This window comes from Drosophila biarmipes, chromosome 2L (assembly GCF_025231255.1).
Source record: "Drosophila biarmipes strain raj3 chromosome 2L, RU_DBia_V1.1, whole genome shotgun sequence".
Lineage (NCBI taxonomy): Eukaryota > Metazoa > Arthropoda > Insecta > Diptera > Drosophilidae > Drosophila > Drosophila biarmipes.
Genome location: NC_066612.1, coordinates 17,287,948 through 17,302,718, shown reverse-complemented (window position 1 = coordinate 17,302,718; position 14,771 = coordinate 17,287,948). Strand labels below are relative to the sequence as shown.

Genomic DNA, 14,771 nt, shown 5'->3' with positions numbered 1-14,771 from the left:
CATCCGTCGGGAACCAAATTTAAAAAAGATTAAAAATGCATTTATTTCGGTATCAGTGGCAGTTTAGAACTTCAGTCCTGTTTAACAAAACGTCCGACTAGCAGGTGATTCTTTGGCGTGCACTGCTCGGGCTTCAAGCGCGTGAGGATGACCTGGTATCCCGCCTCCTCCGCCTGCAGCTGGCGATCGGTGTCCACCACGGACATGCAGTAGAGTCCCTGCAGCGTGGTCTCCGGCTTGCAGTTGGTGGTGCCCATCTCGTGCGCCTGATCCGCCGAATGGGCAATGTACAAGTAGTCCTTTGTTTCCAAAACCCTTTGGAACGCTTCGCTCAGCGGATATGAGATGTGCGGCATTGGCTGCAGGGATCCATAGCAGCAGGGACAGCAAACAAAGTGAGCCCTGGCCCTCCGGCATTGCTGCAAAACGATATCCGTGGCCGTTCCACAAGCGTGCAGAGAGGCCCCGATCTCGAATCCTCCCACAAAGTAATCTATATTGCATTGGTAGAAGACACAGTTGGTCAGGCCCAATTCGATGGTCCTCTTTTGGGCTTGGAGCAGGGAGAAAGCTTTGTTTTCCATCACAATAATGGTGCACTTTGGCAGTTTTAGGGCCAGCAGAATGGCCAAATGGCCAGTTCCGCTGCAGAAGTCAACGATGCGATCCCCCGGTTGGGCCAAGGAAACCACCGCATTGGCCATGTTTTCCAGCTGCTGTCGCTTGCGCTCCAGTCGCTCCTTGGGCAAAGCTGAACTCTTGGCGTGGGTGGGCTCTATCTGCTCCCAGTCGATGAGCTGCTGCCCGTAGGTGTGCTCCGAATCCGAGTTGAATTGCAGCTGCAGCGCGGACAGCTTTCCCAGGGCCGCCTCCAACTCCACTTGACTGGTGTAAATGCGATTTCTGGGCTTGTAGCGCTTGGGATCGGCCTTGTACAGACTGGTGGCCTCGCAGTCGGGAATTCCAAGGTCTCCGGGAGGGGTTCTTACTGCCTGGGGCACATATATCTCTTCGAGAATCTTGGCGCACTTGTCTTCGAAGGAATCGATCTGAAACAGACGGCACTTTAGGCACTACTCAAATCCTTTGGGAGATCTTATTACCTCACTAAACCAAGTACTCGTGAGTGGAAAATGGGGCAGCATCTGCCCGCAATGCTGGAAGACTATTCGTAACAGGGGATACAAGATGAGATCAGCAATTGTGAAGCTAATGCCCTCGGCAAATCGGTGCTCTATAAGCAGCTCCTCCTTGGGCGTGGTGCACTTGATCTGCACTCGCTCCCGCTTCTTGACCTTGCCGCCATTCTCAGTCTGGTTGGCCTGTTCCCTGGCCTGCTTGTAGATGTTGTGCATCCGGACCGGTTCGTTCATATGTTGCTCGAATCTCACCACCTCCGGTGGCACAGCATCCAGAATCAGGCCGTTGTGGAGATCACTGACAACGTTCACCACATCCACCTCACAGAACCGGGTCCAAATCGAGGCTTCAGACGGAGCCAAAAGGCAGCTGCCCTTGAAGCCCAAAAGTTTCCTTAGATCCTCGTTCGGCTGTCTGGCGATAAGTTCCCTGAAAATACAGAAACCATTGGAAATTAAAAAAATTTCACCAAAATGCCAGAAACAACGAGGCCAACCTGCAGACAGCACAGGTCCCTGCAATGAAGGTATTACCCTCCTTCTCATAAATAGGAAGTTTCAAATTCCGGATGGCGGGCAACGACGCGGCCTCCCTGCACGTGATGTGCTGGTCAGTCAGCTCCTTCCTCAGCTGGGAGCTCCTTAAAGCTATTTTACCACCCTCGATCTGGGAAGAGAGATTTTTAGGAAACTTTCTCTTAGGCAGTGTATAATTGGGCAAGATCACACCTTTGTGGAGACGAAGTTAACCCGCACATTTTTCGGATCGCTAAGAAATTTGTAGGTAAACAAGGCCAGGAACGAGGAGACACTGGTGTAGATGGTGGTCTCCTTCTGCGTGCTGATCTCGATTTCCAGGTACAGCTGATCCATGGTTTCATTGACGGATCATTAAAACTAATTGGGAACTAAACAGAAACCGAAAATAAAATAAACGCAATGAAATTAGTAATAATAACCAGCTGGGGGCCAAACAGAAGGAGGAAGAGCGATTGCCATTCGCCTGTCGGCGCAGACGGTGATGGGTACTGACTTATCGATTATCGATAAGCAGCCTGGTCAAGTGCGCACTATTTTAAATTCAAAATTTCTGTTACAACTTGCCAGTAAATTGTTGTTAAATCTTATTAACCAGCTAATAATAGGTTTAAGTAAAACAATTCCACACGTACACTGTGTCAAGTTAATGAGTTAATTCAACTGGTGTTGTTTTGCAAAGAATTTATAGAGTAGCTTTGGTAGAAGCAATTGAAACCATTTCCTTTTGTTAAAGGATCTATTTATCTTCTATATGTATCAACGAATGCCAATTACGCTTTTAGGAAGTACGTTTTCGAAATCGAAAACAGAGTTATCGAATTTTGATTTAAAAGTTTTGAATTACATTACAAAATATTCATAAAAAACGTGAAAATTGTATATGTCATTTTAAGATAAGGTGTTAAACTGCATCGAAAACTAAAACTTACATATGTACAAAATACATTTCTGTAGTTAAATTAAGTACTTAAAAATGTATATAAAAATCCCTACCCTTGCTCCTGCAATCCTTTCTGAGAGAACCAAGACTCGTTTGGGTCCGCCTCAACCCTCCTCTCTTTGACCCTCCTCTTTTTTGGTTCTGCCATTCCCATTCTTGTTCCGACCAACTCCCCGCTTTTTGCCTGGTTGCCTCTGCCGATGGCTAAAAATAAAGAAGTTCTTGTGGTCGTCGTTCTTCTGGCTCAGCAAAAAGGGCAACATAATTCTTGCCATACACTTCCCGGCCAATGGTCTTAGCTCCTCTGGGGATGGGTAGGTCTACAAATACGTTGGCTTAAATGCTTAAATTAAAAATGATATATACGAGTAACCAAATCTTTATCATTTGTTTAGCAAATATCTATCTTCAGCTGGGAATCTAAATGCTGAGTTGGTTACAAAGATTGCGGATACTAAGGCAGAGGGTATTAACCGCCGCATTGCTGACGAGTTCATTTTAGCCATTCGAGGAACGATGGGCCCCAGGAATGGGGAATGGGCATAAGGTAATGCTGGTGGGGAATGGGGAACGGGAATGGGAATGGGAGGCCGTCCGACTGAATGCTGGTCTGCTTCATTTGCCTGCTGCACTTTGCTGCGTGCCTGCTGCAATTTCTAATCGAAACGAAACCTTCTACCCTAATGATGGCCTCGGGAAACAACCTTGGCCCTTTGTTAGCTGAAAAATCGGAGTTTCGCCGCGCGAGATAATCACTTTTTGGAGGGAGGACTCGCGCTGGTAACATGCAACATGCTGCATCGCCGAGCTGCAAAGACTGCTCGCCTGCTCGAAGTTGTTCCGTTAAAATCTGTGCTCTGGGGCAGAGGCCACAAAATGTTGCACAAACGTCCAGGGGAGCAACATAAAAGGGCCAGCAGCAGTCGTCTCCCTCGCACTCGCCGCTCGCTTGGCGGCCCTTCGCCGGCGGTGCAGCAGTCCAACACTCAGGCCCTCTCGCTCTGGCTTAGAATTCTTTTTCGCTTGGAAGCGACATGGGGAATATGTAGCATGGGAATCGGCATGGGAATCGGGAAGCAGCTGGGAAGGGAAGCGACGCGGAGGGGGTGGTTCGCACTGCCGCTCTAACTGCTTCTGGCGTCGCTTTCCAGCGCTGCTGCTCGCCTGTTCCCGGACACCATCGAAATTTCACATGTATTCCCACGGCCTGAATTTTCCCATGAAGAAGAGGAAGAGGATGGGGAGAATTTCAACAAGAGACAGCCGGAGAATCGCTCACACACACACTGCCTCTTTTTTCCGTTTTTTTCATTGTTGCATTGAGTCTGCTCCCAGGGTCGGTGCACTGAGAAAAAGATTGTCCCTTGAGTCTTAAAAGGAGGGATTTAAGGAAGCAGGAGTAGATTTTTTTACCTTATAATAATAAAAGCATATAATTGGAACCTACTTCTTCTGAAATTTTATTTGGAACTCCGGAAATAATATAAATATTTGAGTAGAAATATTGAAGAACTAAATTTAACTTGTAATAAGCTTTAAGCATAGGCAGCAATAGCGAATTTTTAATTCTTTAATACTTTTTTTTAGATCAATATTTTCTTGATTGGTAATCAGCACACCGAGCACCATATTCTTCGATTTTTTGAGTCAAATAATTAAAAGTTTTTTAATATTCTACTGCACAGATGGATAATTCTAGCGATTTCTTGGAGTTCGCCACATAAATTTTGCAGTGCACAGTTCTTCCGCTCCTCCAGATCTGCTGGTCGTTTTGTTTGCGCTGCTGTTGCCGTTGGTGCTGTCCCTTCTCGTGTTCCCATGCCCGGCTCCTCCGCCTCCCGACCCATGGCAGCGCCTCCAGCCCAGACTGGTCCTGGTCATGGACCCTGTCCCTCGGCGTGCCTTGCTTGTGCATCCGCCTGGCTTAACATCTTCTTCATCTGCCTCGCTCGAAGTCGTGTCCGTCCCGGCATCGAATTCCTTTGGTGACCAAGTCTGGCTTCCTTAGCCTCGTCTTGCCAAGGCGTCTTCTACACCTTGGACACTGTGGACGGCGAGTAGAAAATAATACCCACTATTTGAGGCATATATGTAACATTACCTAAATATAAAAAGAGAGCTTTCTTACCTGCAAAGCTCCTTTTTTAAGGGGGTTCACCAACTTCTTCTCAAGGGCGGCGTCCACAGGCGGTACAGGAAGGACCCTATGGCCGAGATCAGCGTCGTGGTCACATGCACGCCGTACTGCAGAGGTACGTAAAGGAACTCCAGGCCCTGGAGGGGATTTGGTCGCATCGTGTGGATATTGGAAACCGGTACTATGGCCATGGTCGGGAGTGCAGGGATTACAACAGCAAACGGAGGAAGAGGATGTTGAAAAACCTTCTACTCAAAACATAAAATTTAAGTCGAATAAAAGAGCTTCCAAAAGTGAAGTGAAAAGCCAGAGTAGCACTGTGGTAAAATAGTAGAGGCTTTCTGTGCTCCTCGAGCCCACTGTGCCCTCCAAAAGCGGCCTTGGTGGCTCCAGGAATGTCTTGCCAATGGCCAGACAACTGGAGCCACTTCCTCTGCCCGCTTCCTCCCCCAGCCCCTGGCCCACGGCCTTGCACAAGGCTTCTTCTAATGGTCGGCTGCACGAGGGTCGTGTCCCCCCTCCTCCCCACCACCCATCTTCAGTTCCCGATAATGTGGCATTGACTTGGCAGCAGTTATTCCAGTTATGTGTGCCACACTTCGCCAGTCATGCAGCCATATGCTCTGCTTACTGCACTCCTGGTCCATCAATATGTTCAAGGATTTTTTCGAGCTTCCAGGCAGGCCCCAGACGCAGGTTGGAACTCGGATTCTCTGAAATATGAGGGCAATGCCACCAAAAAATTGGCTTGCAACATCAGTACTTATAGTTGCATATGAATACCTTTTTACAAACGAATATTTTAAGAATATTAAATTTTAAATATGAAAACTTAATTATAATAAACATCGCAAAAAGGTGATAAGTGTCGAATGAATTCAAAAAACAAGATTTTGGGGCTTTTTTTTAAATAAACATTTTTTGATTTTTAGAACAACTGAGTTTTTCAGCATCCGAAAAAGCTATTCTTGATATTCCAACAGCTTTTTAAAACCGGAGTTCCGCGACTATCCAACATCCTATCCTATTGTCTTATCACTTCTTGCTTCGCTCTAATGAGCCAATTTCTTAATCTTACTCCTAAAATACACACATAAAATATATTTAAGGATTAGCATAGAAAAATATCCACAAAAAATCCATAAGAGAAAGTTTTTCTTTGCGATACTTTTATTAGAGTCGCGTTGATTGTGCTGGCGACAATAGCTATAAAAAGTGCTTCAGCAAACATTTATGTGTTTTTTATCATCCAGAATGGTTGGTTCCTCCTGAACATTGTTCATCTTTTGGCCCTGCTTGATGATGTTTTATTTAAATTTATTTTAAAAATCCGATTTTTATTTTTAATAAAAATGTATTTTTATTACAAATAGTTGGGTCGAATTATAACAAATAAATTATTTCGATCTCAAAAATACCATTTTTTGACAACGAAAGGAGTGAGTTACGCCAATCCGAAATTGGAATACCACTGCATTTAATTTTTTGCTTATTATTTACATTTTATTTTTATAAAAACATTATTTTAGGGTTTTATAACCAAAATATAATTATGATTTTAACTCGCAAAGTTAGTTTTCTTATTACTTTTATTTTATCTAGAGAATTGTATATATTTTATGTAGAATACCTAATTTCGTTTCTTCGTTTTTAATAGGAATTGGGTCCCTCGATGAACCTCACACAACCCGTAGGAGCGTTGCTTTGCGTTATTGGCCTAAAAATCATTTCATTATGGTCGTTTTGGGTTGCCAAATGGCAATGGATGTTGGGACTAGACTCCTTGTATATAACTATAATATCAATGCGCTGTTTATAATTTATTTATTGAATTTAAAAGAAATAAAGAGAATAGAAAAAATGCTATCACGATTGTTTTATTTCCACTGTAGAAGGCAGTCCATGTAGTGACAAATAGCGTCAAAACCAAAAATCTTCTATATTTCGATCAAAAGATCGGTTTTCTTTAACATCGGTACTGAAACCTTCAATAAGTCGATTGGTTTTCGAAGAATAAATTTGACTGTCTTTTAATTTTTCCGAGCCAAACAGCTTTAAACTTATTTAAAACATACTGCTATGTATGTAATTTCTTTCTGGTGCAAGTATCTAAGTAGATTATCCCCAACATAGCAACGCAATTGTTATATAAATTGATTGACTTCCCTATAAAATCCTATCAACATTTGGTATTTTGTCAGTATTTTTTCTCTCTCCAATAAAAAATGTAGTATGACAAATTTGTATAATTAGTGCCGTACTTAGATGCCATAATAGTTAAGGTGCACATTCCCTAGGGCCTGCAACACTTTCTAAGGAGGGAACCTTTCAAAAATTGCCAAAGAAAAAAGAAAGTTTTTGGCTTAATATAAGACTTGCTCCCGAACGAGCTCCAAAACCTCGGCTGCCCCGGAAGTCCCGAGCACAACTCGATCCACCACTCAACGCCACTTGCTGATGCCCCCGAAACCATCGCTCAGTACTCAACATATATATATATATATTTTATATAAATTGATTGACTTCCCTATAAAATCCTATCAAAATTTGGTATTTTTTCAGTATTTTTTCTCTTCTGTTGTATTTGTATCCAACCTAAACTTTAGTTTGGGACAAATTTGTATACTTATTGCCGTATTTAGATAATAGTAAGGGAAGAAGAGAACCTTTAAAAATTGCCAAAGAAAAATGAAAGTTTTTGCTTAAAATAAGACCCACCCCCGGACGAGCTCCAAAACCTCGTCTGCCCCGGAAGTCCCGAGCACAACTCTGTCCACCACTCAACGCCACTTGATGCCCCGAAGCCACCGCTCAGTAGTTGGTAATAGTTTCTCAGTAGATTATCTCCAACATATACATATATATATAAATTGATTCACTTTCTCATTAAATCCTATCAACATTTGGTGATTTTCAGTATTTTTCTCTCTTTTGTTTAGTTTTGTACAAATTGTTATACTTAGTGCCGTACTTAGATGCCATAATATTTAAGGTAAACATTCCCTAGGGCCTACAACACTTTCTAAAGAGGGCACCTCTTAAAAATTGCATAGGAAACTGAAAGTTTTTGACCTAATATAAGACTTGCCCCCGAACGAGCTCCAAAACCTCGGCTGCCCCGGAAGTCCCGAGCACAACTCTGTCCACCACTCAACGCCACTTGCGGATGCCCCGAAACCACCGCCAGTAGTCGCCGCACCAAACTCTGTGCACGTGAGTGTGAGTTCGCCCTCCCAAAGCGACTCCGCGGCGAGAGGCAGGCCAGCAAAGCAAACAAGCACACACCACACGCCTGCGAAATTCACACTCAGTTGAAACGGAACGAAATCGGAGGTCGAGTGACTGCGGCTGCCGCCGCGGCGCAGCTCGTGGGGAACTGGCTCGACCGCCTGGGCGCCTGTTCGTTAGAGTCCATGAATCGAAATCGCGTGGCTCAAGTGACGATATGCCTCTTTTCGATTTCGTGTTCCCACCCGTTGCCGCTTATTCGAAAATTGGTGTTGGTCAGAAGGGAAGTCGTATTCGCATGAAGAACATACAACTTGTTTCTAACATCTGGGGGCAGGCAGTGGCACTTGGAAATTATGTACTCGCTGCTCAAAAGTTGAGTGCTCGGCGGGACAAGTGGGAGCGAGCCAGCGCCGACTCCGGGTGCTTTGCCTCCTTCTTTTTCGCTCCGCTGGCGCTGCAGTTCGAACAACTAGAGCAGTGAGCAGCATCATTTAGATTTAGACCGGAATTGTAACAGGCCCGCAGCTGCGGCAGACCGGTTTTCCCAGTCGCCGGCGACTACGCTCGCCCTCTAGCTGTCCTGCTCCACCGGCCCGCTCGTCGTCTCTTTTCCGCAGCACCCCTAAAAGTATGCCGTTCCCAACACTTCCGCCCAGCGCCATCTGTCGGAAACTTTCGGAAGGAATTTAAGCAGAATAAAGTGTAATTAAATTTGGAAGGTTTCCTATTTTGTGGGAGATGTCGATGCCCTTAAGAGGACAGTTAAGTGCAGGAAGCAAGAGACGTTGTGTACACTACGTAGCCGCCAGCATTAAAGGTAAATAAATATTTTAGGCTAGTAGAAAATACTATTATGGGAAAGGGAAAGAGTACCCAAGGATAATTTCTTGCTTCCCACCTTATGATTTATAGTATCAAATATCACAATGCAATTGAAATGATTTTTAAATTGGTCCAACCGCTTGTTTTTGACAATAATGTTAAAAATAAATGTTGTATATAAAAAAATATCATTTGCCACCTTCCGAAGTTTGTTTGTTAAAAAGTAGCATATGTCCTTTTTTCAAACTCGATATTATAGTAATGCGAATTGCTCAACAGGTAAAATAAAACACAATTATTCAGTTCCCAATTTTAAATTGTCGCCTTATATCGATTTTTTGCCCGCTGCCATCGGTACTTACAGGCCTATCGATTAACCGATTGCACTGGGCCCCCGAAAAGCAGCCCTGCGCTCGAATCAGCTGGCTCTGCTCGGCCGAAATTGGCAGAAAACAGAACTCAGTTTAGACGCAATTCTAAGGAATTTTCCAATTTAGCCGGGCCACAGCAAGGAACGGCGTTCTGGGACTCAGGACAGGATAACCACAAGCCCCGATCGACCAAGTCACGGATTGTTTCACCAAGGGACTTCGTGGGAAAATGCTGTCCAGTTCGCTGGCGTTGCGAAATTCTGTGACAAAAACAACAAAGAAGCGACGCCTCAAATAGGAGCACTTGAAACCAGAAATAATCAATTAAAGTCGAGGCGGAAGCAAGTGTTTCCTGCGGCGGATTGCAAGAGTTGAGCTCCCCATTAGGATTCGGATTGCCACAAAGGACGAAACCAAAAGTCGAGTGAACAGCTGCAGCAGCTGCGTGGGCAGCGACGCGGGCAGAGACGCCGGCAGTGGCAGCGCAGCAGCAACAACAAGCTTTTCGGTCTTTTTTTGTTTGCCCAACAATGGAAATGCGAGAGGTCTTGAGTCGCGAGGGCCGGGAGGCGAAGAATCTGCTGGTCTACCAGTTCTGCGATGAGACAACTTCGAGTGGTGCCAGTGGCGCCGTGGGCGGAGGAGTTGGAGGAGGAGCAGGTGGCGACGGAGGAGCTGCTGTTGTCGGCGGAGGCGTACTCTTGAACGGCGACTGTAAGACTCGCGAGTTGTTGCATTTCGATATCCGGTACTCGAGGAGTTTCTATAGTATATTGCATTCTTTTTTGATTGGTAATACATTTGTTTTTCACATTGCGTAAAAAACCATGAAGATCATCTATTTCTAGCCCAATAGCTTTAGTTTGTCTTGGTATTGTTCGCATGTCGTAACAGCAGAAACAACAAAATATCGATATCCAACTGATTACCATTTAAAATATCTTTGAAATATCAATGCATCAGAGATACACATTCTCTTATTTATGAAACTATAACTTTTTATATTTTATATACATCATTTCAAAACTTAAATGTTATCTTATCAAATAAAATTAATGTAATATCTTTAACTAATTTAATATCATGTAAACAAAATGAGTACCGGGTGTAGGATAGTCGGCAACCTCGAATATTGTTCAGCATTAAATTTCATATTTAACTGTTGCCTTTCTTGCAGGCTATCGTAAGCCGCCCATGGCACCGCCAAAGTCGCCCTGCGGTACGCCAAAAAACTGCCAATCGCCCACTTCACCACGATTGAAATCCTCTGGAAGCGTGGGAGGCGGTGGAGGCGGAAGCAGTGGCCCACGCGTGCGCAGCGCCTCCACAGGAAGGGACAAAAAATCGGAACTGCAAGCCAGATACTGGGCATTGCTTTTCGGAAATCTACAGAGAGCTGTCAACGAGATTTATCAAACAGTGGAGTGCTATGAAAACATATCCAGCTGCCAGGAGGCTATACTGGTGCTAGAGAACTATGTGCGGGACTTTAAGGCGCTGAGCGAGTGGTTCAAAGTATCCTGGGACTATGAATCTCGACCTCTGCAGCAGCGACCCCAAAGCTTGGCTTGGGAAGTGCGCAAGAGCAATCCCACGCCCAGAGTCAGAACTAAAAGTCTATGCAGCCCCAACAACTCCGGGAAATCGAGTCCGGCCTTGTTTCCAGGCTCTCAATCCGGAAAAACTTCCCCGTGCTGTGATCATGGACAGATTTCGCCGAAGAAGCTCTTGCGTGCCTACGACCAAGTGCCAAAGGGAGCAATGCGCCTGAATGTCAGAGAACTTTTTGCAGCCAGCAAGCGAGCTAATCAAGGATCAGCACAATCTGATAACATGGAAGGTCCTTTGGACTTGAGTGGCGATAAATCAAACTATGTGCAGCTCAACACACAGTATTCCCAAACAGATCTTGAGGATCCTCACTTAACCTTAGCGGATGTTAGGGAAAAAATGCGCAGGGAGGCAGAGGAACGAGAAGCTCAGGAGAGGAGTAAGAAGGCGGTATTAGAAGAAGTAACCATTCCAGTAATTAATGAAAATACAGAGGTCATCCCAAACAAATTGATTGCGCCTTTTGAAGCACCAACTGTCATAAATGAATCTGATTTATGCAAAGAAAATGTTTTGATGGAAAAGGCAGCTGAACCCACAGCTGTAGAGATGACTGTAGCATCGCTGGAGTCCATGGAAAATGCTTTACTTATCCAGCAGGCCAATAAAGAGCCAACACCACCTAGCACTGTCGTTAAACCTGTTGTGGAGATGTTTAAAAAGCCACAGCCATTGAATTCCATAACAGGAAATATTGTGCAAAACAGTCCCCTTAAGTATTCTAGTGTGCTAAATCGACCTGTAAAGAAGGTGGTCCCACCATCTGTTGGAGCACCAGGTCATAAGGCAATAGCAACCAAGCCAAGTCAGATAAAGACAAACACCGCCCAGCCAGTTAATGGTTTACGTCGCACGAAGACGGCTCCCCCTGCCAAAACAAATGGAAGAAGCGGATTGCAACCACCTCCTAGACCCTTGAGCAAAACAGAGTGCTATGGTCCACCCAATAATGTGGCCTCCAGACTGTCTGCACGCTCACGAACCATGCTGGAAATAAACGGAAACAACAGTAATACAAATCCTTCCACCAGTGTTCGAACTTTGCCGAGGAAAACTCAAAGTTCCATTCTAAGCACTGCCAGAAGAACTACCATGAGTTCTAGACTCAGTTCCAGGGAGGATATAGTCAGTTCCACATCCACTCTCAAAGCTAGCAATGAACAGCTTTCAAACTCGAGAAGCACCCTAAGGGCAGACGAGCGACATTCCCAACCTAAGCAGATCCAACTCCCGACGGATGCTAACGATGGTTGGTTGACTGTGAAAAATCGCAGGAGGAGCAGTATGCACTGGGCAAATAGGTTCAATCAGCCCACAGGCTACGCCAGCTTGCCAACGTTGGCGTTGCTCAATGAACAGCAGAAAGAGCAGGAACAGAAGGAGAAACAGAAAGGAGCAGGTGATGGCAAACCCATGAGTAAATCCATCCCAGTAAAAACTGCAGCTCCTGCAGGAGAGCCTAAGGTGAAAGCTAAGACAACATCAACAGTCTCACGACCCGAAATTAAAAATGCAAAGGCCAAGGTGAATTCTTTCCCAGTGCAGAGAACTACCACCAACCCAGTGAAGAAAACCGAGAAGATCGAAAATTCAGAGAATACAGAAGGCTCCGAGAGGAAAGTGGCTCCCTCGCCAGTCACCACTTCGAGTGGAACTCGTAGTAGCAGCAACAACAGTTCCATTGGACGTACCTCTATTATCAAGAGACAGAAATCGGATCTTACTGGGCTGAAAATGACTTCCTTGCACAAGGAGTACATGAGGAGTGAGAAGAACGCTCTGAGGAAGCTGCAGCAGAAGGAGCTGGGCAACAAACAGAGCAACAGTAGCTCCTCCTCCGCGGAAACCGTGGTGGAATGTGAGTAGCCAGTTGTACTTTAATTTATAATGGAATTAGGATATTTTACAAGAGTAACTAATATTTTTTTGTTCTTCTAGCAACCAACGATGACCACAACAAGATCGATATCAAGATCCAGACCAACTGCGAGTTTTCCAAGACCATTGGTGAACTCTACGAGAGCATTGCTCACTGTAAGCTCCCAAATGGAAGTCTTAAACGAAATGCTGGTGTGCTGAGTGCCTGCGATGAGAACGATGAACAAAATACGGATGACAACGATGAGGAGCGCAACGAAAGGATCTTGGTAGAGGTACAGGAATCTCTGGAGCGACAGATCAGGGAGCTGGAGCAAACGGAGATCGATGTGGACACGGAAACTGATGAGACCGACTGTGAAGTTCAGCTGGAGGAGCAAGACGATAGAGTAGAATTGGGTAGCGGCGATGACTCCGCTGTTTTTGTGACTATGAGTGATGATGAGAATGCCAGTCTGGAGTTAAGATATCAGGCACTGCTCTCAGACATGTCCTGGAACGAAAGAGCAGAGGCTTTGGCAACTTTGCAGGCTTATGTGGCCAGACATCCTGGGAGAGCACAGGAGCTGCATCAGAAGCTATCCTCGCCCTCCAGGCGTCGTTCCCTTCAGGAAACTTTGAAGAAATATCAAGCAAAACAGGCGAAGGCTCAACTGAAACGGAATTTGCTCCAGCAGGAAAAGGCAGCTAAGTTGCAGCAACTATTTTCAAGAGTGGAGGATGTCAAAGCAGCCAAGAACCAAATTATTGAAGACAAACGCCAGAAAATGCAAGGAAGACTCCAAAGGGCGGCTGAAAATCGAGAACAATATCTCAAGCAAATCATTGAGAAGGCTCACGATGAGGAGAAAAAACTTAAGGAAATTAATTTTATCAAGAACATAGAAGCACAAAACAAGCGATTGGATCTTCTGGAATCCTCCAAGGAAACAGAGGGAAGACTGCAAGACTTAGAGCAGGAACGACAGAAGAGGGTGGAGGAGAAGCTGGCCAAAGAGGCTGCTGTGGAAAGACGTCGCCAAGCTCTGGAAAAAGAGCGCTTGCTGAAGCTCGAGAAGATGAACGAGACACGACTGGAAAAGGAGCAAAGGATTGGCAAGATGCAGGAGCAGAAGGAGAAACAGCGACAGGCTTTGGCTAGGGAAAAGGCCAGGGATCGTGAGGAGAGACTTCTAGCCTTACAAGTCCAGCAGCAACAAACGACGGAGGAACTGCAGCGCAAGATCCTGCAGAAACAGATGGAATCTGCCCGCCGCCATGAGGAGAACATCGAACACATTCGGCAAAGGGCTCTGGAGCTGACCATGCCCACAAGGCAGGCGGACGAGGGGCGTGGCGACCAGGAAGGGTGCGAGGACGTGTTGAATGGAAATGCCACGAGCACCACCAACGAGGATGGCGATTTGTCTTCAACTCTTTCCGAGGTCGGCGGAAGTTTTGGTCATTCGAGGAGCTACAAAAAGAAGATGAAAAAGCTGAAGCAGAGGATGAGTCAGTGGTGAGTAAAATGAGATTGGTTAACTTTTATTGATGGAATTAATTTAATTTTTGTATTATTGTGACTTTGCGGATTTACGACCCTTGAATTTCCGATTAATCGTTAAAATGTTATGGCCTGACTGTTTGATTTTGAACGAATAAGATACATTTTCAAGAAATCCAATAACAATATAGGGAAATTTAAGCGAGTCCTCACATATCTTACTATCTTTTGTTTGATATACAAATTTTTCTTTAATAGGTTTTTGATAATAAAAATTTGTTCATTAAAATATTTGCCTTTACTTTCGCAGCGCTGCTGAGTATTTGCAGAGTCTGGACCCATTGCCCGCTTATGTGAAGAGGGATAGTACAGTGCCAAAGCTGTTGAATCTGGTGGTCAAGGGCGGAGGGGCCCAAGGATTGGATAGGAACCTCGGAAACCTATTGCGTGTCATACCCAAGGCTCAGACCTTTGATTTCCAGGCCTTTCTGTGTATGGACGGCCTGGGCATATTGGCCAACCACGTGATAGGCAAGGGCCTGGAAGAAAACTCCGAGATCTCAAGGAAGTGAGTTGTCTTTAATTGGGATGCTTAATATATGTGCTAATATACATATTT

General features: G+C 45.0%; 3 protein-coding genes and 1 pseudogene across 4 annotated transcripts in view; 1 reads left to right on the top strand and 3 right to left on the bottom strand.

The window, feature by feature from the left end:
• Positions 1-18: 18 nt before the first annotated feature.
• LOC108034215 (glutathione S-transferase C-terminal domain-containing protein homolog) lies at positions 19-2,113 on the bottom strand. Its single transcript, XM_017109056.2, has 4 exons — positions 1,869-2,113; positions 1,637-1,806; positions 1,104-1,569; positions 19-1,049 (listed from the first exon to the last, which is right to left on the bottom strand). Exons 1-4 carry the CDS (start codon positions 2,010-2,012, stop codon positions 72-74), a joined length of 1,758 nt encoding a protein of 585 aa, XP_016964545.1. The 5' UTR covers positions 2,013-2,113; the 3' UTR covers positions 19-71.
• A 1,939-nt stretch (positions 2,114-4,052) lies between these two features.
• On the bottom strand, positions 4,053-4,706 carry LOC122817750 (uncharacterized; annotated as a pseudogene).
• LOC108033266 (uncharacterized) lies at positions 4,309-5,070 on the bottom strand. 2 transcript variants are annotated; one of them, XM_044094270.2, is made up of 2 exons: positions 4,748-5,070; positions 4,309-4,663 (listed from the first exon to the last, which is right to left on the bottom strand). In XM_044094270.2, the coding sequence occupies exon 1, from the start codon at positions 4,945-4,947 to the stop codon at positions 4,774-4,776; it is 174 nt and encodes a 57-aa protein (XP_043950205.1). In that variant the 5' UTR covers positions 4,948-5,070; the 3' UTR covers positions 4,309-4,663; positions 4,748-4,773. The 2 variants fall into 2 exon arrangements, with proteins under 2 accessions (XP_043950205.1, XP_043950204.1); XM_044094269.2 differs by having other exon boundaries at positions 4,313-4,693; positions 4,748-5,068.
• A 4,152-nt stretch (positions 5,071-9,222) lies between these two features.
• The window catches only part of LOC108033938 (S phase cyclin A-associated protein in the endoplasmic reticulum), a 30,512-nt gene continuing 24,963 nt past the window's right edge, over positions 9,223-14,771 (top strand). The window contains exons 1-4 of the mRNA XM_017108622.3: positions 9,223-9,894; positions 10,358-12,649; positions 12,730-14,167; positions 14,463-14,720. Of these exons, the coding sequence (XP_016964111.1) occupies positions 9,711-9,894; positions 10,358-12,649; positions 12,730-14,167; positions 14,463-14,720 (4,172 nt within the window). The 5' untranslated portion in view covers positions 9,223-9,710. The remainder of the gene's footprint in view (positions 9,895-10,357; positions 12,650-12,729; positions 14,168-14,462; positions 14,721-14,771) is intronic.

Excerpts from the sequence above, each read along its gene's own strand:
- LOC108033266 (XM_044094270.2), bottom strand. The coding sequence starts at position 4,947 with ATGGCCATAGTACCGGTTTCCAATATCCACACGATGCGACCAAATCCC.
- LOC108034215 (XM_017109056.2), bottom strand. The coding sequence starts at position 2,012 with ATGGATCAGCTGTACCTGGAAATCGAGATCAGCACGCAGAAGGAGACC. Across the intron at positions 1,807-1,868 it reads TTAACTTCGTCTCCACAAAG|ATCGAGGGTGGTAAAATAGC; the intron begins GTGTGATCTTGC and ends CTCTCTTCCCAG. Across the intron at positions 1,570-1,636 it reads GGGACCTGTGCTGTCTGCAG|GGAACTTATCGCCAGACAGC; the intron begins GTTGGCCTCGTT and ends CTGTATTTTCAG.